The following is a 16,994-nucleotide window of genomic DNA, read 5'->3' on the forward strand; positions in this document are numbered from 1 at the left end:
GATTTATAATGCAAAATAGTGAGCACAGGGGGGCAAGAAATTGCAAATACCGGTAGCGAATGCAACAGGCAAATAATTTGCATTTTGTATTGCAATTTGCCACCAAAATTAAAATCACATCATCCACCCGGAGGACGATGGTTAATTTTTAAGCCTCAGATATCCTGCGCGTAAGAGTGCAACGAGAGGCCAAATCGATTTGTGGTTGAATTAGTAGGGAATTTTTCCATTATCAATCTTTATTCTCCTCATTCCATCACAAATTCCATTTATTTTTGCACAACAGAAGCATAAATTGAACAATATTCGATCTTCAGCAGGGCTGGAAAAGTTTTATGTTATAAAAATTCTTTGAGAATAGAAAAGGTTCATCGAGAAAGAGATTTAAGAAGCATGTGATAGTGTAAAATTAATTAAATAATCTTTACCGTAGATGAGGGTGACTTTGTCATACTTTTAATTTAAGCACTTAAAAGTGGTCTTCGTCGATCCTATCTACTAATTCGTATCGGTATAGACTATTTTTAAGTGCTAGAATTAAAGAAAAGCTTACGAACAGCAGGGTGGCGAAGTTACCCCCTAAAGGCCGCTACACATTCACTCAAAAAAGAGCTTATTTGAGGCAAGGTTTAAAATCGACTATAAACAGGGTTAGTCACGGTTTAATTTTAAAAAGGTTTTAAACTGTAAACATGAGTTAACCCTGTTTCAGCAATTTTAACTCCTTTTTTTAGTGAAGGATTTCACTATTAACCTTAACACATCGGTTTAAATCTTGCGCAAGGTTTGAATGGTTTTAAATTTTTATCATGGCGAGATTCTTAATGCATTTAAGGGTTTCTCGTGCAAACTTGTCAAGTGGAATCTGTAAGAGAAAAATGGTGTTTAGTGTTCAGTGTGCCTCAAAGAATGGAGGCATTTGCGTTGACATTTCGGGGATTGGGGCTCAATATGAGCCCCCAGTGACCACCCAGGGACATATCAGCGACAAGAAGAGTAAATTGTGAAAAGTTCTGTGGTAAGTGGTGCTTAATTTTTTTTTCAAGTTTGTAACCAAACGTCAAGAATCAAAGTGCGGAGTTTTCTCTCTTTTTCATGAGATTTTCACTGAATTTAGGGTCAATTTTACCGTAAATGTGTAAATAAATGGTGAGCAATATACTTTCTAAAAAAATCTCGGTGAAATTCTTGAAGATTTTAGTGGAAAAAGCGTGAAAATTCTGTTCACTGAGGATTATCCGCACGCCTAAATTTTAAACCCTGTCAAGATTAGGATTTTACCCCTGTTTTAACCTTGAGTTAACCGTGTTTTAATCTCTCAAGGGTTGATTTTCATCCTTGCCACGGTTAGTATTGGTGCAATGTGTGCGCGTCTAAAGCCATTGTGCGGCGTTTCCTCAAGTTTTCACAGAATTTATCCCAATTTTCCACCATCAATGCCTAAATAAACAGTGAAAAATTAATTTTCATAAAAAATATCGGTGAAATTTTTGAAGGTGTTAGTGGAAAAAGCGTGAAAATGCTGTTCACTGAGGATTTTCCGTACGCCTAAATTTTAAACCGTGTCAAGATTAGGATTTTACCCCTGTTTTAACCTTGAGTTAACCTTAAGTGTTTTAATCTCTCAAGGGTTGATTTTCATCCTTGCCACGGTTAGTATTGGTGCAATGTGTGCGCGTCTAAAGCCATTGTGCGGCGTTTCCTCAAGTTTTCACAGAATTTATCCCAATTTTCCACCATCAATGCCTAAATAAACAGTGAAAAATTAATTTTCATAAAAAATATCGGTGAAATTTTTGAAGGTGTTAGTGGAAAAAGCGTGAAAATGCTGTTCACTGAGGATTTTCCGTACGCCTAAATTTTAAACCGTGTCAAGATTAGGATTTTACCCCTGTTTTAACCTTGAGTTAACCTTAAGTGTTTTAATCTCTCAAGGGTTGATTTTCATCCTTGCCACGGTTAGTATTGGTGCAAAGTGTGCGCATCCAAAGTTAAAGTGCGGCGTTTTCTGTATTTTTAACGGGATTTTCACGAACTTTTAAAAATTATTATTTTCTTATCTTTATCTTTATTTTCTAAAAAAAAAATCGATAAAATTTCTCATGATTTTAGTGAAAAAAATGTGAAATGCTGTTCACCACAAAATATTCTAAAGACTTTTAAATTTTAAACTGTGTCAAGATTACGTTTTAACTTCTTTTTTTAATCTCGAGTTAACCGTTTTATACGTTTTCTATTTTCCATGGGATTTAGCCTCATTTATTGCTAATGAATAAACAACTATCTATCTATCTATCTATCTATCTACATGTCTAAACGGTTAAGATAAATTTTGTAATTTTAGTTTATGTTACCATTTTTTCTTAGATGTCGGAACTCCAGATTTGCAGAAGTTCGAACGAGAGGATCATACTGAAACATGGAAATTCTACCTAAAATTTCAAGAGGAGAGAGCAGAAGCACGCCAGGGAGCAGTGGAAAGTGCAAAATAAAATAATTGCCACCGTCCTAACCTCTTACACATCCTTTGAAGTGGTGCAGGCTGAAGCAGAATTGATTAATTTTTAGGAATTACGTAGGTTTGAGAAACCAAAAAATATGCCCTCTTTAATTTTTTTTTAAATATAATAAAGAATATTTCTTCAAATCCTACTCTGAAACATAAAAGTACAACATTAGAACAATATTTTCTAAAATTTTCATTTACAAATTTTAAGAGGTTGATCTTTTAAAATGATTTTCGGAGACATAACTCACATAATTTTTCTCTGAAGTCAGTAAACTAAATATTTGCTGTTAGCAGTTGAGTAAAAGTTATATTTCAACGAAAGTTTAAAAACATGAAATTTGTTTTCAATAGCATTTTTTACAAGAAAAAATGGCGTATTTTACACTACATTTCGCCGTGCAAAATAAGGTATGACCAAGGAAAAAAAAACAAATCCTTGTTTAAGTTTTAAACAATCAACTCTAGAAGTATGCAAATTTTCGATGAAATTGATGCATTAGTTTTCGAAAAATTTTGCATATAAATCTCACAAATTGAGATTTTAAAAAGAGCTTTTACAGTTGATGCTTCTCAATTGGCTTTAAATAAATTTGTAAAGGCTCTATCCTAAAGTTTCTCACTGGCTTGAAGTTTGAAATGAGAAAATATTCTTCACATGTTGTACTTTGTTATCAAAGAATATGTATATATTTTTTTTAAAGTCGCAATACTACAAAAAATTTCTACTAGGGTGTATACGCCATGCTGGCGTATACACACTAGTAGAATTTTTTTTAAAAATGCCTTTTTAAAGCAAATTTCCCATATCCTTGTAGGTAGAAACGTCAGAATTTTTTAAAAAAGGCATTTAAAAAAAAATTCTACTAGTGTGTAGACGCCATAAAGCTGTTAAGGTAATCTAGATATATTTATTTATTTTTCATTGAGATAAGATTAAATATTGAAAACGAATATATAGATAAACAAATACTGTCAATTTTTCTTGATGAATTTTCCTAAGTTTTTGCTTAATTATTTTGAAAATAACTTCTCATGCTGTTGTAAAATTTACTCCCTAGTTTTTGCCAATATTGTTTAAAAAAGCTTTAAATAACAGATATTTTTACGATACCTTAAAAAACAATAATATAATAAAGTTTAAAGTAATGAAATAACTAGGAGTTATAAATTCTTATATTTGTGTTAAATTGTAATTATTTAATAGTAAAATAAGGAATTATTATGATATATTGTTAGAGAAAGAAGTACCATTTTATTGTAATAAATTCTAAATGTTTACTTAACCTAATTATAATTTTTTATACTTCTACACTGATGTATGTCTATGAGAAATTCAAATCTCACTTAAGTAAACTTCTTGGAGATCATTTTTCAATCTTTGTTAGAATTTAAGTCAAATTTACATGTAAAACAATTAAATAAGGCTTAGAAATTCCTTTTATAATATTTTTCTTCACTGAGAAAATAAGAAAATAACGACTAAAGTATAAATTTTTTATTCTAGCCGTTACTTTTTATTTCCTTAGTGATGCAAAATATTATGATAAGAATTTCTAGTTTTATTTAATTATTTTCCAAGTAAATTTGATTTTAATCTTAACAAGGGTTAAAAATAGTCATCCAGGGGTTGAAAGAGGCGAGATTTGAATAAACTCATGACAAGGGTTGTTTTTCCGCTTGCCAGGGGTTGATGGAAACAAGGATTGAGTATAACCCGTGTTACGGGTTAAGCCATACTCCTTCCAGGGTTTGACGAAACAGGGTTTAAGGTATAAACATGGCGAGGATTGGTCTTCATTCTTGCCAAGGTTTACTGAGAAAAGGTTTTAAAATATACCCCTGACAAGGATTATGGTTTACTCTTGCCAGGGTTTGACGAAAACAGGGTTTAAAATATAATCGTGACGAGAATTGGTCTTCATTCCTGCCAAGGTTTACTGACGGCAAGGTTAATCAATATCCATAACAGGATTTGACTTTCTACCTTTTCAGGGTTTGGTTGAAACAGGGTTTAAAAAATACTTGTACGTCAAACCTTGCCACGTTTAGGTTGAAACAGGGTTTGGCATCAGTTTGATAGACAAACCCTGTTTTACATACCCATTTAACCGTGGATTTTTTTGAGTGTTGGGAGCAATTTTCGTCAAAAATTGCATTTTTGACAGAATTTTAACGTTTCTACCTACATAACTGCAGGTAATTTTCATAAAAAAAGCAATTTTTGACAAAAATTGCTCCCAATGTGTGTAGAGACCATAAGGGCAAAGTCACTCTCATCTACGATACTTTAATTACATAGTTATTGTCAAAGTCTTAACTTCAAAACTGGGTTGTCAGGAATACTACGTGCTCCTGCAGAATACTGCGTATTCCGGTTGACATTTGCTCCTTTTACTCCAGTGGACTATAAGAGGACATTTGTAATTTTCGGAATGAACAAAAATATATTGATTAATTGATAGTATCACAACTAAATCTGGGTAAATTCTAAGATTGTTTTAAAATTTTGCTTCAAGTCCTAAAAGGTAAAATTAAAATAAATTAAATTAGAGTTTATAATTATAAAAATATATATTTTCAGCGTATAGTATTATATTCAGAATTGTTTCGTGTATTTAATTATATTAGCTAAAGCCCAGATATTTAGCTAATATAATTTAAATATACAAAACAATTCTGGATCTAATTATACCTAAGTTCAAGATTCCTTTAAAATACACTGGTAAAAATAAAAGGGTCAAATTGACCCTTTTCAAAAGGATGGATCGTATTTGACCCTTTGAAAGGTTCACTTTTGTATCTCTTGAAATTTTGTATGCACATTTATCACGAATAATCATGTTTTATTGTAAACTTATTACTGATATCATATTTCTCTCATCTGAGCGAACACCAAAGATCACTTTTTCATTGTTTTTTTATTCGTTTATTCCGGAATTAAATAGATGTCAAAACCGTGACCCTTTCGAAGGGTTCCTGGTGACCCTTTCAAAGAGTCAAATATGATCCATCCTTTGGAAAAGGGTCAATTTGACCCTTTTATTTTTACCAGTGTATGTGAAAAATAGCGTTTTCAATATAGTCCTACTGGTCCTATTCCCCGCTATGTTATGTATAAATACCCCCTACGCTTGATTTCAGAAATCAGTCAGTGCTAAGCATTTGTTCTAAAAAGATCAGAGATGAATGTAGATAATATTCTACAAGAATTTGAGGAATTTGAGAAGGAATATCGAAGTGTTTTGATGCAGAAAAGGAAATTAGAGAGAGCATATTTTCAAGCCAAAAAATCTGTAAAAGATTTCCTCAAATTTGATAAAGACAATGAGAAGGACAAGGACTATAAGTTAAAGATCATTGTTAAATAGATAAACAATGATATTTATGTTTTTTTGTTGTTATTTTCAGATCATTGCTGCCTTGCGAGGAAATATAATGGGCAATTAGATGAGTTGAAAAAAACTGAAATAAATTTACCAATAAATAAGAAAAAAATATGAAAAAATAAAAATGGTCCTTTAGAGAGGCAGAAAATAGTTGAAAAAAAATCTTAAAAGAAAAATTTTTAAATTAGGTTTTGTAGAAAAATATCTTCATTTCTTTCAGTATTTCTCCGCAAAATTCTTTAGTTTTTGGAGAAATTGGTAAAATTAAACAGGGAAAGTGCTCTTCTTTTGAAAGTTCATGCCTTCGAAGGAAGATTAGCTTCACAATAAGCTAATCTAGGCTTATCACTAGTTTTAATATTTTAGCACTACAAAGTTTTATTTTTAAAATTCTAGTAAAAAAATCAAATTCTAAGTCAAAATAATATTAGATGAGTTTCATCTTCACAACAATTTATTTTTACATAAAATTTGAAAAATAGAGCTACTAAATGACCAACGCACAATAACTTTTGTTTAGTGAACATGTTTTTGACATTTCAATGAGAGTGAATGAAACATAAATCTAGTCATCTCGCTCACTTTCATAGGAAATTTTGAAAACATGTTTACAAACAAGAGTTATTGTGCGTTGAGCATAATGACCAACGCACAATAACTTTTTTGTTTGTAAACATGTTTTCAAAATCTTCTGTGAGAGTGAGCGAGATAACTAGATCTACATTTCATTCACTCTCACTGAAATGTCAAAAACATGTTTACAAAACAAAAGTTATGCGCTGAGCATAATGCCCAACGCACAATAACTTTTGTTTTGTAAACATGTTTTTGACATTTCAATGAGAGGGAGTGAGATCTAGATCTAGTCATCTCGCTCATTCTCATGGGAAATTTTGAAAACATGTTTACAAACAAAAGTTATTGTGCGCTGGTCATAATGGAGAATTGTTTATTGTTTATTCTTTATTTTGTAAACAAGTAATAATAAAATTCTGTGGAATTAAAACCTAGCTTATGTTTTTTCAATTGATTTTAATGTATAATAATGATTAATAGAACTATTTGATCCATTTTGGTAGTCTAATTTACATAATGTATGAAGTTTGATTTTTTTTTTGGAAACTGTTCTATTTTTGTTTCAAATTGTCCATTGCTGGGGAAATTTCAGGCATTCTGCCAATAAAATAAATTAAAATTTCCTTCACAGACCAATGAAATTTAAGAATTATGATTTTTAATTAGATCTATTGCAATCCAAAGGGCATTATGAATTTTAAATCGGATTTCATCTTTTTTTTTTTTAAAGAAATCTTGAAGTTCTATTGGAAACCCATGAGCAAAACTGCCCCTCATCCAATAATGTTGTTTCCTTTGATGAGGTTCGCAATTTATTTAGAATTGAACTTTAATAAATAAAATCGTTTCTCTTATTTTTTTTCTTTTTAAATATCTTTTTCTGAATATAAAAAGGTATTACTAATATAACACCCCTAAATGAAATTTCTTATCTCACTGTCCGCAAATCTGCGTGAGAATTTTATTTTTGTATGCCGATCCTCAGAATTGTAGAGACACTCATTTATAATCCATCTAAAGAGAATGAGTCAGGAAAAGACTCATCCGCATAAATTGCAAAATTCCTGCATCAGTAGCAATTCCGCCGATACATAATATGTAATGTAATTGATGGCAAAACCTCAATTGTTTATTGGATGTGAATTGATGTAAAATATTTACCTTCATTTCGCATCGCCAGAGAAGAATCCGCAGAAAACCGCCGTCATTCACCGCAGATTGATTAGAAAAGCTATCGAAAGTGGTTCAGTACAGAATTCAGAATTTGCAGCATTTTGGCGCCACGCTTCTTTTTCCATGATTTTTTGCCAAACTTCTGCGTAAATTTTTTCCGAGATTTTTTTACGTTACATATCGTCGAAAAAAAAATTATGGAAAGAGTGCAATTCAAATTAATTGAAGCGTCAAAATTGGAAATGACATTTTCACGTGTCAGAAAATTGCCCACAAAAATGCTCACTTTTGATCATTCACGACAGACTTTTCCTCCCAACTCCTCCTCCTCCATCAGTCTCAATTCCGGCGAGATCCGAGAGAGAGAAAAAAAAATTGTATGAAAATCTCCCCATCATCTTCCCGACTCTTTTTTTTCCTAGCTCTTCCGAAACTTCACACCACAAAATATGGGGAACATCAAATGGAGACGAGGCAAAAAAGCAGAAAAATTACTCAATTTTCCTGTGGGATAATAAATGATGAAAACAGTCTTCATCCCCTCGATGGCATGAAAAAAAATGGTAATATGGAGAATTAAGTAGAGCGTAAGATGTTCATTAAAGCAAACAACATCCCAAAAATGACCACATTAACAATTTAATTTCCAATTTATAGGATAATCGCATGAGCAAATAGACTAACTAAATGCAATATACATTTCTCTTCCGCATTTTCCGCATCACATCGTAATTTCTACGAAGATAATAAATCAAACCCCTTATGACAGGCGACATATGACACTATGTCCTCAACCCCATCGACCCTCCCGCAAATGGACTCATGAAAACGTAATCCAGTGGCAAATGTATCGACGACAATCAATTGCCACGTGCACAACTAATCTTCCAATTCTTAATTCTGAGAGGGTCACATTAAGGCAAAACCATATGGCGAGCGAGTGACAGATCCAATTCAAAGAGAAATTCATCGTAGAAGAAACCCTCATCTTCAATGAGTTCTTAAAAAAGTTTTTAAAAAATTTACCTCTATAAAAATAGCTTATGATCTGTTCTTTAGTCTAGAGAGAATCTTTGGAAATTAGTGTAATTTGCTTGCATATTTTCCATATTTACCAGTCTGTAAGAATCCCTTCCAAAAAAATGCTATATACTTCTCCCTTGCCCAACAGAGAGCCTAGTTCAAAACGAAACCTACCGGTCTTGAAACAAAAAGGCAAGATTTCTCAGATGATCCACACTCAACCAATCCCGCAAGTTATGCTAGTCGATCTATTTATATTAGGCGACAGATAAACTTAATAACTCAAGATCACAAATGATCCTATATCATCTGTTCGAGAATTTTCTTTGTCTTTGGGGAAAATATGATTGAAGCACTTATGATCGGATATACTATGGGTTGCTATTGCTCTGTTTAATATACTTAAAAAAGTCCCGGCAGTATCAAAATCGAGTTCCATTCCACACGTAAAGTACGTGCCAAACCCTTATCAAGAGAATAAGGGTCTCAGTTTGGATAAAGGACTGGAATAGTCGTAAAGTCCGAAGTCCAAGAAAATGCTATAATCTATATGCTGGCGCATATAGATTACATTATTCATTTAATTTCCACCATCAGTCGAACTGCCTTTATGGCATGACGGATGGTTTTCTCTCTCTCTCTCTCTATTATGACCTGGCCCACTACTTAAGCTAAACGTTTGTAAAAATTTTGTAATAAGATAGATATGAGAGAGATGACAATAAAATGAATGAATGAATGAAATGTTGCGAGCCAACATAACATCATGATTATGCGCAATATGTAGAGTTTAGACTACAATTTTGCGAGCAACATCTTGTCAAACATACAATTTATTGAAAACCGAGTTCATTCATCAGTTTTTGATTGTTCACACACTGTAGCCTTGCCGTAAAGTCTAGGCTAAGCTAAATACCATTCACAAGTGCCCCCCCTCCCAGAAATCCTATCGACTAGGTCATCATTTAGACCTCTTGGATAACCCACATTAATTCCGCATCAGAGCATTAGACCTGAATCCTTTCGCTCAGCAATAACCTTTCCGATTTGAGAACTCTCTCCGGTTGAGGTTTTTCCTTTACCAATTCGAAGGTATATCAGAGAGAACTTACCTAAAAACCCGATGGAAGTTTGAACGTTTAAACCGACGAGTTACACAAAAGTGAGAAAGTTCATGATCTTAATTTTATCTTAATAAAATTACAATTCAAACGTTCTCTCATCCTGAAATTCCACAAAACTACACGAAAATTCACTTTTTGCCACAAATGTTTGCACACTGTTGTTGAAATTGATGACGAATATTGAAATGGAAGAACAATCAGAGCATTGGCTATATGGACACGAGTGAGTCCAACAGTCCGATCAGCGCTAAAGCAGCGGGTATATGAACTTGCAGTTTTAGGCTTCCGGTAGATTTTCGAATATTTGGCTTGGCTTTGTCTCTTCGAAAGATTACTACTGTAAGGAGCCAATGATAGTTGTCCAGCAACGAAAGAGTTTCGGGTTCGAAAGGCCGCGACGGTGGCGGCCTCCCAATTTATTCAGAGCCTGGTGCATTATGTGAAGCTAAATTGTTTGCGGGGCTTCTGGTGCAGTAGAGAATGAGGAATGGAATCGATAATGAAGCTGAGTAAATGAAGATCTTCAGGAGATCTACCGCCTTACTATGGCCCCTACCATAACCAGACTGATAGCTGCACAGCAACCCATTATTTCTCAAATAGAACTGCATTTGGTCAAGCATAGGACGACCTCTAGGGAAAGGTATCCACAGGTACCTATGAAAAGAAAATTCGCCATTTTGAATTTTCGAAAATCATAGGTCAATTACTCCAGAGGGCTCAATTTTCAAATGAATTGCTTTAGTTTAGATTTTTAGAAAGGTCATGAATCGGTAAAGTAAACGTAAATGATTTACTTTTCTTGAATTTATTTTTTTTTATTTACCCATACACTTGTTACTCATGCCAACATATTCTAAAATGCGCATTTCTCTTACCAAGTACAGTAGAGTTCCTCAAATTTGAACATTTGGAGGGTATAGATGACATTTCTCACTCCCCAAATTTGAACAATATTTTCAAAAACGTAACGGAATTGGTATGAAATTCACTTTCCCTGAATTGAGGCGCTCGGAGCAAAAAAAACTATGCATTTCCCTATTAAAATAGCGATTTTTGTTCTGAGCTCCTCAATTAAGATAAATAACTTTAAAGAATATATCAATGCCATTTATTGTAAAATAAATGAAATTTGTTGCAGAAGTTATAGGGTAAATTAAGCTAATTCAAAACTTGTTCCAAATGGAAATTTCACTCTATTCCAAATGGAAACGTCATTGTTTTCATGATAAATACAGTACTAAATTATTACATTTATATATTTTCTATATCACAGTTTGATTATTTAGTTAATTTTGCTCGAAATAAAGAGAAAATCCATTCATATTCACAAATTTTAATTTGTTAATTTCTCAGAAAAATTAAAAGTGTACCTTTTCACCATCGAATTTGTTATCGATCGAACTTGTTTGTAATTCCATTTGGATTAATATGTTTTACACTCGCGTATTTTTCTTGTATTTAAGAAGTTTTCAAATTATATTTAAAGAATATTCACTAAACAGTAACATTCTAGAAGAGTCAAGGAGAAAATTTATGTAATTCTCTTCAGAAAAAAATTGAACTTAAAGTGTTGAATCTTCTGTCAAAGTTAAAGCGTCTGGAAATGGTTTTGAATTAGGACATTTACCCTAATACGATAATATTGAGGTAAGACCAAAGAAAAATGGTTCTAATTCATACTCCACGCAAAAATTTCTTCACATAACCTCAAATTTTACATTTTGAATGCAACCGTCGGTCGTTTAAATTTGAGGAGTTCAAATTAGAGGAACTCGACTGTAAATCGGTAAGCCCCTAAAAACTATGCGAAAAATAATTCACGGAGAGTTCTTTCTCTTGAGATCGAGCATTTTTAGGAAGCTTTTTCATCTCTGTTTTTTCTTAAACTTTTTACATTTGACTTTGACATTGATAATTATATTGATTCGTTCCTTCTAAAGATTTTTCAAGGTCAAAAGTTAGGTTATCTCCAAAGGTTAGGTTAAGGGGGTTAAAGTTAGATTAGAGCTAAAGATGGTATTTCTTACCTGATTGAGGTAAGTTTGGATTAAACGGTCATGGGAATCGGTTTAACGTTAAATTAATTTTTATCGGAAATTTAATTACATTAATTGTACACAATTTTGAATAAATTTTGAAGTAATTATAATTAAGTTCAAATTGGAATGTAAAATAAAAACCGGGAAATATTCGTACTAATCAACATGATGCTTTTTACCAAGTTAGATACTGGAATACTTTATGAGTTTAGACAAAAAAAATGTTGGATTACTCTTAAGGTACAGATCGACTAATTTAAAGTCATAAACATAGGTATGGGCAATAGACACTCTGCTAAGCTGTTAAGTACACTGAGAGAAATCCGAAAAAGTTAAAATAACATTCCGGAAATGTTTATTTTACCCTGCAATATTGATCCGAAATCGGGGTAAATATTACCCTTTTAGGTGTATTGGGGGTTAAAGTTACCCTTTTTCATGTTAATTTTACCCTTAAAAAGGTGTAAAATTAACATTAAAAAATGTTGATATATTTTTACACCTAAAAAGTGTTAAAGTTAAAGTTAAAGTTAAAGGAAAAAAGTTAATCGCACCCTCTTTTTTTCTCATTGTATAAACCTTACAGAAACTCACCTGATTTTTTTTTCTACAAAACAAACGAATATCAATGAAAATATGAAGCTAAAAAGGAACATGTATGGCATATATCCCACAACATTTTTTATTTATCCTAAACTCACTAAATTACAATATACTCAACTTCGATAAAACCGTCGTGATTTAAAAATGTCTCGGGGGAGGTTTCTGTGAGATTTACCATGAAGTGTGTGTGCAAGGGTAATTTGTGGTTGAAATACATTAAATGCCACATTTGTCATTTACTACGCCTTCCGCCTCTTCTTAGGAGCAATACCGCTATCAAATTCGGATGTTGTCAAACTTCTGGATTGTGTAGCAAATTTCGCTAAACTTCTACCACCACCATCTCTGAAATCTGCTTCACCCTCTGCATCATCATTCCTTGGAGCATAAAAAAATACTCTTGCAAATTGACTGAAAACTATATAAGGGGCCTGGGGGTCGTTACTACAAGGAGGAAAAAAATATTACTTACTTGTGAGCATAAGTAAGACGATTGATGGGCTTTGGAGCTTTTGGTGCACTAAAGTTCCTGGCAAATTTCGATGGAGGCTCCCTGAGACCTAAGCTCTTGGCAAAGTGTCCCATGTGAATTTCTCTTCGATTGAAAATGTGCCTTAAATCCTTGGGGAAAGCAGAATAGAAGCGTATCCATGAGACAAAAGCTGAAATTTAGCATATAGAAATATTTCTGTTAAGAAGAGAGACACTCAAGATTAATGATCCAACAATTTTGAAACATTTAGAAAAATTATGTGGAAAAAAATCAAGCTGTATTTAAGAGATCCTTTCTAGCCCCAATATAATTATAGTGTCATTCAGTGGACGACGGAGGAACTGAATGACAAACGGTCACTTAAGTGGAAATTATACAGTGGAAAAAAAAATCGATTCAAGTCCCGAAATCGTCATTTAATTGCTCAAATTATACACATTTTTACCACCCGAATTATCTCTCTTGTTCCCTCCCTTCCTACAGTAGTGGCTCTAAAAAAAAACACAAAAACTAAATGATGATCATGCTAATGATTTGAAGACATAAGGGACACATTATCTGCCAAAAAGTCCTTTCTGCCTCATCTAATTATATAAAACTTTTCACTCACATTGAAATCATCCATAGAGAAAAACTATTAATCAGTCGCATCGTTGCATTGTAAATTGCTTTTTATCCACTTTGAAATTAAAAAAAAAAAAAAACTTTACCATCTAATAGCTATATGCTTCTTTTTTTACCCACACCATCTATCGCATCCATACCTTTTCTGTCTCATACCAAATTGTTACAGAAGAGCTTCAACAATAAAGTGAAAAAAAAACAACGAACATCCGCTAAATCTATCTGACCCTCTAATTTATATCATTAGAGCTTTTTCTTCGCCACTCGCATTAGAGTGTCCAAATAAAAATTATCATATTACGTGTGTTGTGCAGACATTCTCATTTTAAATTTTTATATATCAATTATTGTTAATACTTTGTTTGATACTCCATACCATTTTCACATACAAATAATCTCCACTTCGTCACCCACCAAATCTCATCATCATCATCCACATCAATTTGTAAATACAGCGACAATTTTCCAACTATATTCCTCCAGTAATAAGCAATTTATTCAAACACGAGTTTTTTTCCTTACATCACTTTTTGTGTCAAAAAAAAAAACAGACCTCACCATTGAGTGATTTTTAATTGCAATTATATCACAGAAATAAATAATAATAAAAACATAAACGAACATAAGATTACGATATTAGCAGAATTTGATACATGGAAAAAATAAAAACAAGAATTTAACAATAACATTTTGTTGGAAATGTTTTCTATCTGCTGTGATAACCTTCATGAACCCTGCTAAGTGTTGAGATAGAGAAAGTTTAGTAGAATTTTTTGATGAAATTTTGCGAAAGTTTCAAAACATATTTGCAATATGAAAAACAACAAAATATGTCTTTCGTATAGTATAACTCTGTAAATATTACAATATAGGGGAGATCGGAGCAGAATTAGCTAGCAAATGATACTTTTTATTGCGTATAATTTGTAAAAAAAATGTATGTATGGGACTGATAAATATTTTAATGAATAGGAAGAGAGGTGAATAGTTAGACTAAATGGTGATTTCCTCAATATTCCTTCTAAGGCACGCTATAACATCCCACTATGCAATACCATCCGTGGCTAATTCTACCATGGTCTCACCTACAAGATTGTGGTACACCCGGCACATATGTGGTTTTTCATAAAATACCATTATGGATACTAGCTTTTTACGGACATAGTTTGCTTCCTCACTTATTCGAAAGTGTCTCGACTAAAATTAAATAAAACTTTATATGGACAAATTCATGTTCGAGAATTAAAAAGTTATCATAGGGAACACATACTGTGTTTGATTGTTTAAAAGTGTCTTAATTAAAAAGCAAAAAAAAATAGGGGAAGGTTTTGAAGGTCCGTATTAAAAAAGGAGTCCAAGATTTAAGATTTTTTACTGAATGCCACACACACCGAATCAATTATATCACTATATCAAAAAAAATCTCTTACTTATTAGGTTCATAATTCTGCCTCACAAAATTCCTGGAAGTCCTTGGATTTTCCTCTACAGGAAAATGAAAATGTAGCAGCATTTTTTACGAATGTGCCCAAGTTAACTCAGCTTCATACCACTTTTTCCCACCTCTGTAGGCCTCATTTTCCCCGAAAATATTGCACCGGACACAAAACTTTAAGCATCACTACTTAGATGGAACTTTCATCTACTTGTTTTCACCATTTGTAGGAGGTATCATGCATTAAAAATCAATTTTAAGCTATTTTTCTAACACATGTTTTTTGACACTCGGAAAACCATTTTTCCCTGCATTCTGACAGTCAGTTAAAAGCTTGGTTAGGTATGATTCTCTCATAATCACACCTAATGTAATCAAAATTTCAAAAATGACTAGCCATCAATTTCAAGTGATATGTGTGAAGTTCCACTTTAAAACAAGTAAAATTGAATGAGAAATACTCAATATACATCAAAGTGGCAATTAAAGAATCACATCTACCATTAGCAGTCTAGTTTTATCACTGCACATATCAGAAAGTAATAATCACACATATTGTAATCCTTGTTTTTTCTCTAATGTCTCGAATATATCTTACAGAACATTTTTTGACCATCAGTGATTCTTAGAATTACCCGTGATTAATTTAAAGTAAAATGTAAAAAATTTCGCTTGAAAACAAACCAAATTGGATGAAAAATTCTCAAAACGCACCGCATGGGCAATGAAAGAATCACACCTACCATAAACAGATTCAGGCTTAATGTTTAATTTGACAGAAGTGAAATAAAAACATCTGATGAAGTCTCATTTTGATGGGGAAGTGCGTGTTTTCCTACGAGATTTTAGTGAAAATTAATTTAATATCCCAAAATTTTCTTGTGAATTTATTCAGTGGAATCTCTGATGAATCAAATATCCCGAGTGGCGTGCACAGTGTGATCCAAAACAGTGAGGAATTCTCAAATTCGCTGGTCAATAATTTTGACAGATGTTTTTACGAAGCTGCAAAATTCAATTTTCCTGAGCTGCAAGGGCAGTAATTTTTATGAATTTTCCTCCACCCACAAAAACAACCCCTTTCTAGCAAAAGATTTTCACGGTAAATATTTACCCTAATAAACCCTCTATAACTTGGAAAAGTTGCTTTTTCGAAAAGACACTTGCAGTGTGCAAAAATGCATAAAATATAACACAACAGAATTACGATTTTAGGCCCATTTTTTATTTTTGCCTTTTGGACCCAGGAAAAAAGGCCTAGGCTTCCAAGTTTGTCAGGAAATGTGAGATGTAGGACTAGCTTTTAGATTATATGTCCATGGATGAAATTCATTTAGTAACTTGGAAAAAAATCAACTTTTACGAAACTGCAACATTACGAAGGTGCAAAACCTTCCCCTATATATATTTTATTTTAAAGAAATCGATTTTCGAAAAAATTCAAATTTAATTTCGAATTTTAAAACTAAATTTTCGCTTAAGATTTAAAAAATTAGGAGCTACCATGTTCAGAAATTTTATTAATGAGACAGAAATGTAACTTAACTTTTGAAAATTAAAGATAAGACATCACACAAGACTCTTTTCGAAATTAACAAAAAGCCAAAATGACCTTTCAGTAGTGAATTGCTAATACTAGTAAAAATAAAAAGGGTCAAATAAGTTGGTGGTCGAATGACCACCAACTTGTCACTAGTTGTAGATCTTAGTTCCAGGAATAACATATCTCTTAAAGTAATATAATTCTAAATTGACTTAGAATAGTATGACATGGAGCCGTCGACTTATATCTCTTGAAATTTTATATGTATATTTATCACGATAGATTATTTTTTTATCGTAAACTTATTATTCATATCATATTTCTTTATCTGAGCGAACACCATAGATGACTTTTTCATTGTTTTTATTCGTTTATTCCGGAGTTAGTGTCAAAACAGGGACAATTTCAAAGGATCTCCGGTGACCTTTTCATTTTTATCAGTGAATCGTAATCAGAACTTACG

General features: G+C 32.4%; 1 protein-coding gene and 1 long non-coding RNA gene across 2 annotated transcripts in view; one reads left to right on the top strand and one right to left on the bottom strand.

The window, feature by feature from the left end:
• Positions 1-1,064: 1,064 nt before the first annotated feature.
• LOC129805397 (uncharacterized) lies at positions 1,065-3,797 on the top strand. The gene is made up of 2 exons (XR_008752090.1): positions 1,065-1,958; positions 2,368-3,797. It is a non-coding gene; the product is annotated as an uncharacterized LOC129805397 (long non-coding RNA).
• An 8,702-nt stretch (positions 3,798-12,499) lies between these two features.
• The window catches only part of LOC129805386 (probable ATP-dependent RNA helicase CG8611), a 31,058-nt gene continuing 26,563 nt past the window's right edge, over positions 12,500-16,994 (bottom strand). Inside the window, exons 5-6 of the mRNA XM_055853272.1 lie at positions 12,909-13,098; positions 12,500-12,814 (exon numbers count right to left, since the gene is read on the bottom strand). Of these exons, the coding sequence (XP_055709247.1) occupies positions 12,676-12,814; positions 12,909-13,098 (329 nt within the window). The 3' untranslated portion in view covers positions 12,500-12,675. The remainder of the gene's footprint in view (positions 12,815-12,908; positions 13,099-16,994) is intronic.

The sequence above is a fragment of the Phlebotomus papatasi genome, chromosome 3 (assembly GCF_024763615.1).
Source record: "Phlebotomus papatasi isolate M1 chromosome 3, Ppap_2.1, whole genome shotgun sequence".
Lineage (NCBI taxonomy): Eukaryota > Metazoa > Arthropoda > Insecta > Diptera > Psychodidae > Phlebotomus > Phlebotomus papatasi.